Genomic DNA, 15,542 nt, shown 5'->3' on the forward strand with positions numbered 1-15,542 from the left:
CCAAGCCCAAGCACACAGAAGGTATCTAACCTAGTTTTATTTCCTGTTGCTGTAATAACAAAAAGCAACTAAGGGGGTGGCGGGAGGAAAGGTTTGTTTTTGTTTTCACTCATAATTCCACATTACGGCCCTTTGTAACGGGGAGGTGAAAGTGGTAGCCAGGCAGAGGTGGCGGGTGCTGTTGGTCCCAGTGCTTGAGAGAGACAGAGGCAGGTAAATCTCTGAGTTCAAGGTTAGCATGGTCTACAAAGTGAGTTCAAGGACAGCCAGGGCTACACAGAGAAACCCTATCGTAAAAAAACCAAAACAAAACAAAAAGGCAATACTCCTCTCCTATTCCCTGCCCCCCCACACACACACACGCCATAGGCCAACCTGATCTAGACAATTCCTCACTGAGACTCTCTTCCCAGATAATTCTAGACTGTGTCAAGTTCACAATTAAAACTACAAATTCTTGCCTGTCATTCTGATTCCAGTGTGGTAACCCCACAGAATCAGGGGTTGCCAGGCTCCTCAGAATTACAGGAAGTACGGTAGACCGAGATGTAGTATGTAGACCCCGCTCCTGTGGGGAGGGGGGCCTCTTAGGCAGGTGAATATGTGCAACATCTCATGTGGAAGGGGACCTCTAGGCTCATTACTAAAGGACATTATTGTTCCTCCTGGCCCACAGTCAGTACACTGCCACCTAGAAGATCTTCCCACGTGTTGGTTTAGGCTTAGTGGGGTTTATTGGCTACACAGAGCCGGCCATTCACTATCCACTCTGCCTGGACATAGGGCCTTTTAAGCCCATCTTATGAAGACAGCATTTTATACTGTGCCTCCAAGAGACCCCTTTCTCTGGCCTGTTGGGACCCATATCTCCACCATCTCCTCTGCCTCTGTCTGCTGCCTGTGAAGACAGGCTGCTTCCTGCTGGCCCACATGGCATAACAATTGAAATTTATCTCATGGGAATTTGCTTCCCTTAGGAGGGCCCTTGTATCCTTTCTGGGTACTAGAAGTACAAAGCACTCAGAGCTGTCCCTGAGCCCCAGCTCCTGGGTAGTGAATCTATATTATAGTGTGGCCATAAGGCCTTTGCAAGGACATTTCTCTGTCAAATGGACCCAGCACCCACCTGGCATCTCTGCCTCCTGTCTCATCCCCATCTGTCTCATCAGTTGGCCTTGTATATGTGCATATTCATTGCATACATAAATAAATAAGTGGATCTTGTTGCTCTGACTGAGTACCACAAACAGGGTCACTTTTAAAGATTAAAGTCCAGGCATGTAGCTTGAAGGTAAAGCAAATGCCTAGCATGAGCAAGGTCCTAGCCAGACACCCGTGAATAGAGGCATACAGCTTATTTGGCTCACAGTTCTGGATGTAGGATCCTAGGAGCAATGTGCTGACTTCTATCTAGGGAGGACCTTCTTGCTGTATCATAACATGGCATGGGGTATCATATGGCCAGACAGCAAGGGTGAGCTGAGATTGCTTTTCCTCTGCAACAAGAGCCACTGACACCATCACGTAAACACACACACACACACACACACACACACACACACACCTATTACAAAGGCTTTACCTCCAAACACCATGTACATATGAATACAGGGATTGCCTTTCTAATAAGTGGGAAGACAGTCCAAACTATCCCACACTTGGGGAGTTGTGCCTATGGGAGGCAGAGGAAAGCCTCCCTTCTTAGCAGCGCCGCTCCAAGCTGGCTCATGCTCATGCATCCACCTGGAGGAGCCTGCTTCCCCATCCTTGACATTTGACCTCAACCCTACACTCCCCATCTTCCCGGAAGCCTGACCCACCTAGGTGGTCAGCCATCCTGGCCTGCCAGGCCCTGCTCCCTGGCCTCCATGACAATGCAAGCATGAGCAGGGGCCAGGGAGGCATGGCTGACTAACAGCTCTCAGCAGTCACAACTGCCTCCAGCTCCTGCCTGCTCCTTTTGGGGATCCCTTTAGCTTCTCCTTCCTCTGCTTGCTTAATACACAGCCTATTCACCCACCATTGTTTACCCCATCCCCACTCTGCCTGCCACGGCCACCTTGAACATGTCTACAATTCAATAGTGCAGCATAGAGCCTCGTCTCTGGGTTTGGTTCTGGCTTTTTTTTTTTCCTGCTGTATAAGATAATGTGCATCTCAGCCTGCACGCCCCCTAAGCCCCAATCGCACCAGTGTTCACACATGCAGTCCTTAGGCACTCTCCACTCCCTGATGAGACTCCTTCCCCAGATTCACTCAGGAGTCAGCCCATCTCAAATTTCTTTGATATTTTCATTCTCTTTCCGAATGCCCAGTGGCATTCGAATCGATTCGAATCATCGATTCTCTCTAACCAGCCCTGACAAGACCACACACACTTTACCTGAAGTGAGTTCACAGGTCTTACATCTTATCAAATTATTCTTGTTATTCCATTCTTGTTTGCATTTGAACCACTCACTGGAGAATATTTTGGAAATCTTGGCAGGGGCTGCCACTCAGGTGGTTTAACAGTGCTCACAAGAGATTGAGCAGCGTGGGGTTTTGAGGAGACAGGGGAGTTTATTGAAAAGAATAAACAGATGGGTTTGCTAAGCTCTCTATAAATTTACTAAGACAACCTAAGCCATACAGCATGAGTGTGTATATATGCTCTCTCACGCTCTCTCTCTCTCTTTGTCACACACACACACACACACATACACACACACACGCACACGCACGGATTTTTGTGTGTAAAACACATGAGCACACAAGTACACTTGGAGAGCGGGAAGCACGCAGAGGGAGGCCTGGAGCCCATATGGACAGCCCGAGTCCACAGAGACTGTTCTCACCAAAGGCCGGGTGACTCACTACAGTGTAGAAGACCCAGAACCCAAGGTTCAGAGACAAGTCTGAGAGCTTCCTAGTTGTAGCAGCTATTTGTCTCATTGGTGTAACAAAATACCTTACAAAAGCAACTTGAGGAAGAAACGAGTTAATTTGGCTTACAGTTCAGGGGATACAGTCTACAGCAATGGGGATGGCACAGGACGGGAAGCAGAGGCCACTGGCCACACCATGTCCAGAGTCAGGAAACCAGGACGAACGCTGGAGTCAGTTTGTTTTCTCCTCTTTACTCAGTCCTGGACCTCAGACCATGGGATGATGTCACCTACATTTAGGGTGGGTTTTCCCACCTCAGTAAGCCCCACCTAGAGAAGCCCAAAGACTTGTATCTATGGTGAGCCTTAATTCCATCAAATTGGCAAGATTCCTGAGTCTGTCCCATTCACCTGAGAGCATACCAACCCTCCCAAATCAAGCAGTCAAACCATCAGGAATAGGAATCTAATATAGATGTGACTGAGTCAACCACCTGCCTTCCCTCCTGTGAGGACTTTCTAACTCAAACCCATGCTCCTATTGGTCTGGTTTACCCCCCAAGCAATGGGTTTCTTTCAGCAAGAAGGTAGCTAGCTGGCCCTAAAGAAATGGTTCAGCCTCTGATCTCTAAACCTGAAGATGGACACAAGTCATGTTAAAATGATTGGGGCAGCTGGATGTGGCAGCTCATGCCTGTAATCCCAACACTTAGGGAGCTGAGACAGGAGGCTTGCCATGAGTTTGAGGCCAACCTGAGCTACTATGTAGAACATTGTCTTAAAATAAAATAAGTTAAATAATAGTTAGACAAGAGTGAACTATGGGCAGACACTTGGCCCATGTGGAGGGATCATGACCCCACAAAGCCGCAGGAGACTCACTAGAGAGAGTATGTATCTCATTAGCTGCAGCAATTTGGTCTCTTGCTCTGGTCTGGCTGTCTGTAGGGATAGCCATCTTAGCAAGGGTATATCTAAATGGATGAAGGGGCATCTTGGTGGGGTCTGGGCTAACTATTCAGGGAAGACCTTGAATTTCCTACTGGAGCTGCCTCTTCCACCAACATACAAAAGAGTCCTGGTCCCAGAGTGTGAGAGCAGTAGAGCAGAGTCACCTCCATCATCAAAAGCAGAGGCACAAACTGGTGATGATCCCTGTGTTGCTTGGACAACTTTCTGACTTTTGGCTGAAAAAAAAAAAAAAAACAAACAAACAAGAAACATAGTTAAGGGCTGGATGGGGGACCAAGTGGTTAAGAGCCTTGACTGCTCTTGCAGAGGATCCTGGGTTCAGTTCCCAGCCCCACATGGTGGTTCACAACGATCTCTAACTCCAGTCTAAAGGATATGATGCCCTCTTGTGGCCTCCATGGGCACTGCAGTCACATAGTACACAAAACAATTTTATATTTTAAAAAAGTAACTAAGTCTAGCGTGGTTACTAGTGCACACCTTCAATCCCAGGACTCAAGAGACAGGAACAGAAAAATCTCTGTGAGTTCCAGGTTAGCCAGGGTTCCATAGTGAGACCCACTCAAAAAAACAAACAAAAACATAGAATTTAAACAAATGGAAAAAAAAGTACAAGCATGAATTTTCCTATGTTTAAAAGCAATAATCAAGTGTGGTGGCACAAGCTTGTAATCTTTAAGCCCTTGAGGATCTAATGCAGGAGGGTGGTTGCAAGCTTGAGGCTACGTTGAATTATATAGCCAGACCCCATTTCAAAAAGCCTTAACTAAATACAGTAAACAAGCCACGTGTGGTAGCACGTGTTCTTCCTCGGAGGGTTGAGCCAGGAGGATGACATATTCAAGCTTGGTCTGGATAGTTTAGAGGAAACCTGCTTCAAAATCAAGTTTAAAACGGCAGACTGTTGATGCCTGGTGACACACATCTGTCATCCCAGCACCCAGGAGGCAGAGGCAGGAGATGTAGGACGGATGTTTCCTTAGCTTGTGTACAGTCCTCGCTTCAATCCCCGGTGCTGTAAAACATAAGTCATTAATAAACAAATAGTCGGGGCCCGGGGTGTCACTCACGGTAGGGCTATGTGTGCTTTGCATGTGTGAGAATCTGAGCTCTACCTTCAATACCAAAAATAAAATATAATTTTTAGAAATGGTCTTGGTGGGGGGGGGAGCAAAAATAGCTCTGTTCACCACACACACACCTAAACTTGTAAAAATAGAACTCTTGGCCCTTTGAGATTATAGGTGATTTATTTTTTTTAAAAAACTGGTATTTTCTAATTTGGATATAATAAAAAAATATATACTAATTTGTATAGTAAAGTACTTATAGAAATCATTTTTAACAGATGGAGAGAAAAAAATAGTTTTAAAAATACTTCTATTTGCACCTTTGCAAAGGGCTCCTGGGAGCCACTGGCTGCGGGATGTGAGGCGTGAGTGGAGAGCTTTTCTGGGATATGGTCACTCCTAGTCTCTTCAGTCTCTGCTCCAGGTGGCCTTTGTGCTTGGGTGACATTCTAGCTAAAGTGTGCTCTGTCCGGGGCTTCTGTCCTCAGGCATCCGAAGGTGTCCCCATGAGGTTCTTCACGAAGCTGGACCAGCTCATCGACTTTTACAAGAAGGAAAACATGGGGCTGGTGACCCACCTGCAGTACCCCGTGCCCCTGGAGGAGGAGGATGCTATTGATGAGGCTGAGGAGGACACTGGTAGGAAGGGAAGGAAGGGATGGCAAGTGTGGGGAGGTGACAAAAGGACTCTGTGGTCCAGCCTCACGGGTGCTTCTAGACTAGAGTACCTCTTTGGAGGTTGAAGGATGCTTTCACAGGGGTCCCGTACCAGATATCTGCATTGAAATTCATAACAGTAGCAAAATTACAGTTACAAAGTAGCAACAAAATAATCTTATGGTTGCGGTTACTGCAACCTGAGGACCGTATTAAAGGGTTGCAGCACTGGATTAGACAGTCTTGCTGGCACAGAAATGATTGGCCGGGAACTCATATGACTCTGAAGTCAGGTGTAGACTAGAATTCCTGCTCCCCGGCTTGTTGCCTTTGTGGCCTTAGGGACTTCTGACTCTCTGAACCACAATCTTGCCTTTAAAGAGATTAGATAAGAGTAGCCCATATTAATCTCTCAGGATGTCACAGGACCAGATGAGCGCGTGAATGGAACACCATCAGCAGTGCACTCCAGAAATGAAGTTGCCATCAGTTTCTTCACTATAGTGAAAGTTGAGAGGCTCCATGCACATAAGTGAGAGGGTGGGGAAGTGCTTCTTCATGTACCATCACTAAAGGCAACCAAAATGGTCATGGTGGGACATGCCACAGGCTATTCCAAAATTTAGGATGCCAAGGCAGGAAAAGCATGAGTTTGAGCTAGCCTGGGCTCCATAGTGAGACACCACCATCTGTAAAGAGGCTTCTAAAATATGTCGGAGAAAAAGAGTTTCCAAGAGTTTGTGAAGGCCAGCACAGAGACAAGGAGCCAGTCTTGGAGAGACAGGTATGCAGAAAGCCCTGTAGCAGGACACCCTTCCTTTCATCTCAAAGGTTCCTTGCCTGACAGAAGCCCACATGTTACCTCGTGAGACGCTCAGCAGGTCAGTGAGTTCCCGGCAGGTTCCCCGGGGAAAGCATTAGACATGTAGTGTTGACATCCCAGGCCTGGCTCCTACCTGTCCCTGGAGAGAATATGCCAGGTGTCTTGTTATACTGTGGGCTAGCTGTGGATTGCCTGGCCTCTGTTTCAACCTTCTCCTTCCTGAAGACCCTCCAGAGGGCAGCCAGGAGAGCTGCCTCACCATCCTGAGGGAGCCACAGAGGCACATGGTGAAGCATGTGTCTTAGATGGCCATGGTTTGAAGCCTGCTTAGATGGGGGACTGCCCTGTCTCCTCTGCCTGACCTCTAGAGATCAGCAGCTGAGGTATAGCTGAGACCAAAATTCACAAGAAGGCCACAAGGCCACATGGCAGCCTTGACCTGGTTCTGTAGCTATGTCCTTGACAGGGCACCACTCTCTCTTCCCTCAGGCTACCATGCTTTTTCTCAGCTTGCTCTGTCACTGGCATCCCATTAGAGGCAAACCCTTCAATGTGTCCTATAAAGGCTCTGGAGAGAATCTGTTTCCTGACCTTGACTTCACCTCCCCAAAGCTCCTGGTCACCTGCAAGACCCAAAGCCAAGGGACACCCAGTGCCTGGACCAAGGCATCTGGTCCATCTTGGGTCTTCTCGAGGGCCTGCAGTTCCAGGGCTCAAAATAGGTTCAGATCTGTCTCCCACAGCCAGAGGGAAAGGAATGTACAAATACACTGAAGAAAAAAACCCTTGTTTCTGTCACCTGTGTAGTGCTATGGCTGACCAGAGTGGCCATCAGGGGGCAGGGCAGGGCTTGGGCAGGAAGTCCTGAGTCTAAATGTCCCAGTCACCTTGACTTTGTGCACATGAAGGACATTTGAAAGGGTGGGCAAGGGTTACAATCTCCCAGATGAAAGTCAAGTTGTTTGATATTTTAGGTCTCAGAAGCCCTTTGCTTTCTAAATTTGTTTCTGAGGGTCTAGAAGAGGGAAAGGAAGCCTGAGGCTGGAGAGACTGAAGAGAAGGAAGGCGGAAGTGAGAGACAGACAGACAGACAGACAGACATTGGGTGGGCTTGATTTTCTGCCCCTAGTCCCTGACTATACTTTCTAGACCCCGAGAGCCAAGTCATCTTGCTGATCTGCCAATCAATCTGTCCAAGGCCAGCTATCTTGAAGGTGTCCCTGTGCTTCTCAGAACCAACTGACCCTAGGAGGTACTTGCTGAGCAGCATGGTAGCCAGAACAACAAGACCACAGCCAGGGGCTTCAGATCTAAGGGTCTGAAAGCGAGGTCACCTCAAGAGGCTCCCTATGTAGTCAGCATGGATTTAGGCAGGAAGAATGGGAATAGTGGGGCAGACTGGGACCTGGAACTGGGGAGCCTGGACCTCTCCGGCTTGTGGTAGAAATGCGGAACAGTGCTGTACGGACAGCATCCTCACTGATGGCATTTGTCCCTGCTGTTCTTTTAGTAGAAAGTGTCATGTCACCACCTGAGCTGCCTCCCAGAAACATTCCTATGTCTGCCGGGCCCAGCGAGGCCAAGGACCTTCCTCTTGCAACAGAGAACCCCCGAGCCCCTGAGGTCACCCGGCTGAGTCTCTCCGAGACACTGTTTCAGCGTCTACAGAGCATGGATACCAGTGGGTGAGTTTCTACTTGGAGGGTCCCCTGGGAAGCCGGCCTATGCCTAGGACCCAGCATCTAGCGTCCGGGCATGCTCAGGCCTGGACTGCGGGGAGCAGCAGACCTGCTTATTCCTAGTAAAGTTGAAAGCCAATGTCTGTCTTTCTAGTCAGGACTATCTCCCTGCCCCCAAGTCATGTTTGTTCTTAGTGCATTTCGCTATTAAGATCGTCACATTTTTCTTGTGAGATTTTATGATCTTCTTGGAGTATATTTTACATTCATAACTTTTAGGTCTTTCTGCCCTGTAAGTACAAGATTGCTTTTTTGTGTAGAAGGTCACTGCCGTTCTGTGGTCAGATGGCACCTCCACACCCACGGTCGCCCACGTTCCTGAAGTGTTTCTCATGGGAAATCACTCTACAGGGCTGCTCCTGCCTGTTGTACTACATCCCACCACAGGCAGCTGCGGGAGGACCTCTCCATGCCACAGCCACACCTTAGTCTGAGAAATGGTAGCCCCAAACCCCAGGAAAAGCAATGTGACTATCTACGTGCTTGCTCGCTCCCCACATGCCTCCCATGGGGCTCCAGGATGGCACCACCAACTTATAGCTTCACTAATGGAGTACACAGTGCTAAGTGACATTCTTAGAACTCCATCAAGTGCTAAGAGAAAGGCTGACTGCTAAGAGCCAGAGCCCAGGGAGTACATGGTCTCCTGGGATATGTGACAGTGGTGAGGGGATCAGGTAACACAGCCTAACTGGAAGGAGACAATTTGGGTCCCATACCAGGCCAAATCCAGGCCTGTGGGGACCACTATCTGGTCTTGCATTCCTGGCCCTAATCACTCACAGAAGTCAGGCATGGTGGTATATGTCTGCCATTCCAACACTTGGGAAGTCAACTGGATGTTGTCTTATACCTATAGTGCCAGCACTGAGAGAAGGCTTGATACTGAAAGATCAAGAGTTCAAAGCCAGCCTGGGCTACATAGGCAGATCCTATCCTCCCACCCCACCCCCAACCCTAGAAAAATATAAAATTAATACTACATTGACTTCCCAATGGAGGCCTGAGTGACTCCAACCCCTCTATACTGTAGTGCTCCAGGTCACCTTTGAGAGTTTGGACTTGGCATGAGGGTCAGACCTATTTGTTATCTCTAGGCTAGCTTGTTCTTCCAGCCCTCGGCTTACAGCTGTGTGAACTAAGGAGCTAGAGAACTGGCCCTCCACGTGTTTCTGAGGCTGTCTCTTTAAAACACAAAAAGTCAGATGGAGGCTGTATGCACCTTTGATCCCAGCACTCAGGAGGCAGAGGCAGGCAGATTTGTGTAAGTTTGAGGCCAGCTTGGTCTACAGGGTGAGTTCTAGAACAGCCAGGGCTACACAGAGAAACCCTGTCTCCAAAACAAACAAATAAACAAACAAACAAAAAGAATGACCATTTCCCAGCCCAATTACCCCTCCAACAGCACCCAAAAGTGTTCTCATCCTAAGAGGTACTGTACTCTGTGGCCTCTACCTGACTTTGATCAATTCCTTGCTCTGCAGTCCCACCTGAGGGGACTTTCATTATTTCTTTGTTTCTCAGGCTTCCCGAGGAGCACCTGAAAGCCATCCAGGATTATCTGAGCACTCAGCTCCTCCTGGATTCCGACTTTTTGAAGACGGGCTCCAGCAACCTCCCTCACCTGAAGAAGCTGATGTCACTGCTCTGCAAGGAGCTCCATGGGTAACGGAGAGCCCTGAGAGAGGGGTGGGGGAGCTTCATGGGTAATGGGAGCCCCTACCCACCCAGGAGGATGGCCACAGCAAGAGAAAGTGCTCATTAGAGTGACCCTGGGTCTCCTCTCTGTCCAGATGTCTCTGCAGCACTCACAGTAATTGGCCCAGGTGGAGTCTGGAATGTTCCAGGCTTGTTGGAAGCTCTTGCTCTCATAGAATCTGAGCTCTAACTGAGCTGGGAAAGTTGATCATTTGTTTATTCCTTTTAGGGTATTGGGGGGGCACGGATGTATGCATGCTGGTATGTATGCATGCTGGGGATGTAGGGCCTCATGTGTGCTAAATACATGTGCCTATTCTGTAATGTTTTCTTGTTTGTTTTTAACTCAAATTAATTAGAGGCAGTTTCTCTGTTTAAAAAAAAAAGGTGGAAGACACTGCCATCTCATTTGTGTTGGGACTTGAGATATATATATATATATATATATATATATATATATATATATAATTTATTTATTTATTTATTTGTGTATGTGTGTATAAGAAAGCGGGGGACACTCATGTGCCATGGTGTGTATGGGGACACACGTGTCCTGTGGGGGAACATTGTGTCAGGGGAACAAGCATGTGCTGAGGGTGGGGGGATATATATGTGCCACTGTGGTGATTTGGTTGGGGGAGACATGTATGTGCTATGATACCTGTGTGTAGGACAGAGGACAGACTCACACAGGAGCCTTCTTACCTGCTGAGCTGTCTCAGCAGTCCAAGCCCTCCAGGCTGTAGCCACTCTTCCTCCTTGCTACAGTCCCACATCCAGCCAACACATAAAGGCTCTGGCAGGAAATAAATTAAATTTGCTTTGTGTGTGGGTGCTGACGGCTCAAGTCTTCCGGTGATGGTAATGTTTAAAGCAAGCCAACATCAGTTCTCCAGTGCCGAAGTTATTGAATGACTGACCAATGGGTAACACTTAGGATTTTTAAAAATTATTTTGATTGTACATTTTGAATTACATTAATCTTAAAATAAACTACAAACATAAACACACTGTGGTTGGAGCTGGGCATAGTGGCACATGCCTTTAATTCCAGAACTTGGGAGGCAGAGGCTGGCATATCTCTATGACTTTGAGGCCAGCCTGGTCTATATAATGAGTTCCAGGACAGAGAGATCCTGTCTCACAAACAGAGAAAACCCCATAACTATACTTTTATTGTACTGGTTGGTCTACAGTGTAAAGAATTGGCAAAGAATATGAAAGATTACACTGGGAAGAAACTGAAAGCCATCCAGAGTAATGAAGCAAACCCCTCACAAATGTGGGAAACATTTCACATGGGTGAGGGCTTGCAGCCAGCCTGTGCTAATTTATGTTTTGGTACGTGAGCACTTAGAGCAGTTTCCAGTTCTCTGGTGCTCTACCAATCTTAGCTTGGTTAATATTCAGGGATGAGTCTTCCATCACCGGTAATCTAATTTGCCATTCTATTTAAAGGCTCTTAAAGGCACAGGCAGTGCATTGGGTAAATGTGGCAAATAATTTCTTTGACAAATCGACCAATTGTCAGATTGGCCTGCTAGTCATTTGTTTCAATGAGAACTGTTTTTTCTCAAAGGATGCTCTTGTACACCGGCTAGAAGCAGGGCTGTCATTTTTATAGGTCTCTGTGGTATTTTGTTGTTGTTGTTCTGTTGTTGCAAATCATTTATCACTGAGGGAAAATACACACAAAGGGCCCTTTCTTTAAAAGTATACATGTATCATTTTGTGACAGCTCATAAGAAGCTGTTTTTTTCTGCCTGGACACAGGTCCTGACCTGTGCTGTGTCCTTGCTAAGCTTTGTCAGACCCTTCCACAGCTCCCCCCAACAACGAGTTCCCCAGTACCTGCCTCACCTCATCACTATGGTGACAGCAGCCTCTGATGCGCCTGACTCTCTGGCACATTATGGCAGTGTTAAAAGCTTCCATCTCTCTCTTTGCTGAATAATGAACCTCAGGTTGTTCAAGAGACCGGAATGTTCTTCACCTGCCTGCACACATCTCTTCACTTTCTTTTATAGATCAGGTAGGGACTGGGCGTGTAGATGGAACAAACTGTTTTCCGTTCCCCAGCCATCTCTGCAGGTGCACTCCACATAAATCAAGTGTTAAAAGTGCTTTGATTAAACAGGACAGGCGCGTTCTTGAGTTCATCTGTTCACATACTGTCTGGCAAGCGCTGACTGAGGGTCTCCTCTGTACCCTGTTCTGAGAACTAACAAAAGACGAATCAACATACAGAAAACTGTTATTTAGTGACTGATTAAACTAACGAAGGCATGGGCTGGAGAAATAACTCAGCAGTTAAGAACATTTGCTGATCTTGCAGAGGACCTGGGTTGGGTTCCTAGCACACACAGGGACAGTTCCAGTCCCGGTGTGTCCTTTTCTCACTTCTGTGGACACAAGTTTTACACATAGTGCACACACATACACTCACATATATAAAACAGAACATTTAAAAGTATGTTTAAATAACGGAATCATTTATATAGGTTTTCATTTACATAGGTAAATAGGCAAAAATCTGCATTTTATTGTTTCTAAGTTTTAATTTATTTTTCTCTGTGTGTACATACGCATGCCTCCTTATCTGTATGTGCGTGCACTGTGTGCATGCATGAACCCACAGAGACCAGAAGAGTACCACAGATTCTCTGGAGCTGGAGTGATTGATAGGCTGTTGGGAGCCACTCCACATGGGGATTCAGAGTTGAACTTCGTTCTCTGCAAGAACAGCCAGCTCTTAACTGATGGCTTTTACCTCCAGCCACCTTTTCCTCATTTTTAAAATTTCCTTCCTTCCTTTTTGAGACAGGGTCTCAATACTTAGCTCATCCCAACTTGACCCCACTCTTCTCTTGCCTTAGTCACCACAATGTTTAGTTTATAAGCATGCGTCACTATGCCCGGCTTTAAATAAACTCACCCATAATCCCAGCACTGAAGTAGACAAAAGGGAGGATCGATGGGGCTGACTGGCCACAAGCCGTGCTTCAAGTTCAATGAAGACCCTGTCTCAAGGGAATAAGGCACAGAGGATAGAGCCATACGCCTGACCTCCTCCTCTGGCCTCTACCCAGGCACATGTGCATACACACACCACACACACACACACACACACACACACACACACACACAGAGAGAGAGAGAGAGAGAGAGAGAGAGAGAGAGAGAGAGAGAGAAACTTTTTCCTCTTTTTTTTTAAAAATATTATTTATTTCATGTATATGAGTACACTGTTGCTGTCTTCAGACACCCCAAAAGAGGGCATCAGATCCCATTACAAATGGTTGTGAGCCACCATGTGGTTGCTGGGAATTGAACTCAGGACCTCTGGAAAAGCAGTCAGTGCTCTTAACCATCTCTTCAGCCCCACAAAGAAACTTTTAATGAGCAAATAATTGCTTCCAAGTAAATACTACTAATATATTTCTAACCATACTATACAAGGAATTATTAAAGAACGGATAATAGGAGAATAAAAAATTATAAGTCACTTTATAATGCTATCTAATCCATCTAGAACAAAAACACTGTAATAATGCAAAAGAGCGCAGTGCCTAGATTAAATAAATAAAATGCAGACCAATAAGTAAACTTTATAGCAGCACATGGAAATGACGAAATTCCTAACAAAAAGCTCAAGATGGGCAGTTTATTTAAAGTGAAATACAGGAGAAATAAAGCACAGAAAGATACTCAAAGGCATAGAAGTTAACATAGGGGGGCTGGCGAGATGGCTCAACAGGTAAGAGCACCCGACTGCTCTTCCAAAGGTCCTGAGTTCAAATCCCAGCAACCACATGGTGGCTCACAACCATCCGTAATGAGATTTGACTCCCTCTTCTGGTGTGTCTGAAGACAGCTACAGTGTACTTAACATATAATAAATAAATAAAACTTTAAAAAAAAAATTAAAGAAGTTAACATAGAAGCCCACTCAGGACCCCACTCAGTCCTAGAGTATGACATTATTATGGACATTAAAAAGAGAAAATTCAGCAGTAGTGTGCATGCACTGCATATATACACAAATCCTTGAGTTTCATACCAAATGCCTTTAGACCACTTGTGGCTCTGCAAACCTGTAATCCTAGCACTTGTGAAAAGGTCAGCTCAGGAACTTTGGGAAGGTCATGAAACTCTTGCCCCTCCAGAAGGGAGAGGCTAATTAACATTTCTCAGACCACAGGGCGGGAACCGACCTGCGGGTGGGGACAGACTGTTGCCCATTTCCAGACTAGGGAAGTCCTTGTCACCTCATTCCCTAAAGACCAATCAATTTAAAGGGTGCACTGTTCCGCCAATCATATTGTGCCTAGTTGCTGATGCTCTATTCTGCCCTTAGAAACCGTATAAAAACTAGCGAAGGGGTACCAGGGGTAACCCCCTCTCCTTCAGGTCTGGGACAATCCCACTACACTGGAACAATAAATTCCTCTTGCTTTTTGCATTGATCACAGCTCCACTTCGTGGTAAGCTAAGACTCCCTGGAGTCTTACATTGGCAAATGCAGGCAAAAGAATCCGAAACTCAAGGTCATCTAAAACTACATAGCAAGCATGCTGCTAGCCTGGGCTCCATGAGACCCTGGGGGAGGGGCAGAGGGAGACCGTTCAGAAGACAGTCAAGATGTTGCAGCAGCACAGGCAGCCTGGCCACCAGTGCTGTCACCAGACATGTTAATGTTGGAATAAAGCCTCAATCATGACTCTCCCAGTTTTATAATTGGAAATAAGAAAGGAAAGACTATAGGAACAACTGTGTTCAGAACACTATTTATAATAGCAAAGATCTCAGAGTAACCCAAACTTCTAGACATTGATTTGGGAAGATCTCTTGGCAGCTTATTTTGAAAACTTTACAATGTTAAATATGTAAAAACAAGGACAGTTTTGTTTTTTGTTTTGTTTTGTTTTGTTTTAGGGATATATATTCATATATGTATATGAATGAAAACCCAAACTTAAAATTCCCCACTATGCTTTAAAGGCTTTCTGACAATAACAGAAAGAGAAATAGAGAATCCATAAAAACTAGTTCTGAAACTATCAATAGGCTTGACACTCTTTAGCTGCCAGGAGAGCTGAATCTGAACACAGGGAACCCCACCCAGCACCCCAAATTTGGATTATTGTTTTATTTTATCTTTCCCCTACCCCCAAGACAGGGTTTCTCTGTGTGGTCCTGGCTGTCCTGGAACTCGGAGATCCTCTGCCTCTCTGCCTCTCTGCCTCTCTCTCTCTCTGCCTCTCTCTGCCTCTCTCTCTCTCTCTCTCTGCCTCTCTCTCTCTCTCTGCCCCTCGCTGCCTCTCTCTGCCTCTCTCTGCCCCTCTCTGCCCCTCTCTGCCCCTCTCTCTTCCCCTCTCTGCCTCTCTCTCTGCCCCTCTCTGCCTCTCTGCCTCTGCCTCCTGAGTGCTGGGATTTAAAGGCATCAGCCATCACTTCCAGCTTCCTTTATCATTTTAAAAAGAATTTCCTATGTGACTACTGTATTTAAATCACCACACGGCCAATACTCCCCCCCAACTCCTCCCAAATCCCCTCTACCCACTCAAATTCTTATCTTGTATTCTTTATCATTATTATACATATGTGTATATATGTGTGTGTGTATATATATATATACTATATACTGCTAATGAGTAACATTTAGTGTTATTCATTGTTGCATGTTTTCAATGTGCTTTCCAGGAGGCTGGGGGGA

The 15,542-nt window shown here is 46.3% G+C and overlaps 1 protein-coding gene across 10 annotated transcripts in view; it reads left to right on the forward strand.

Annotated features, from left to right (window-relative positions):
- Positions 1 to 15,542, forward strand: part of Inpp5d (inositol polyphosphate-5-phosphatase D) — a 100,199-nt gene that overhangs the window by 39,678 nt on the left and 44,979 nt on the right. For 7 of the 10 annotated variants that reach the window (XR_003952973.1, XR_001782395.1, NM_010566.3 and 4 more), the window contains exons 3-5: positions 5,398 to 5,548; positions 7,900 to 8,074; positions 9,653 to 9,793. Coding sequence is in view for 6 of the 10 variants with exons in the window: in NM_010566.3 (NP_034696.2) it covers positions 5,398 to 5,548; positions 7,900 to 8,074; positions 9,653 to 9,793 (467 nt within the window). In the remaining 4 variants the exon portion in view is untranslated. The remainder of the gene's footprint in view (positions 1 to 5,397; positions 5,549 to 7,899; positions 8,075 to 9,652; positions 9,794 to 15,542) is intronic. The other 3 variants (NR_122078.1, NM_001110192.2, XM_006529150.3) reach the window with 1 other exon arrangement.

Source organism: Mus musculus, chromosome 1 (assembly GCF_000001635.26).
Source record: "Mus musculus strain C57BL/6J chromosome 1, GRCm38.p6 C57BL/6J".
In the NCBI taxonomy this organism is placed as follows: domain Eukaryota; kingdom Metazoa; phylum Chordata; class Mammalia; order Rodentia; family Muridae; genus Mus; species Mus musculus.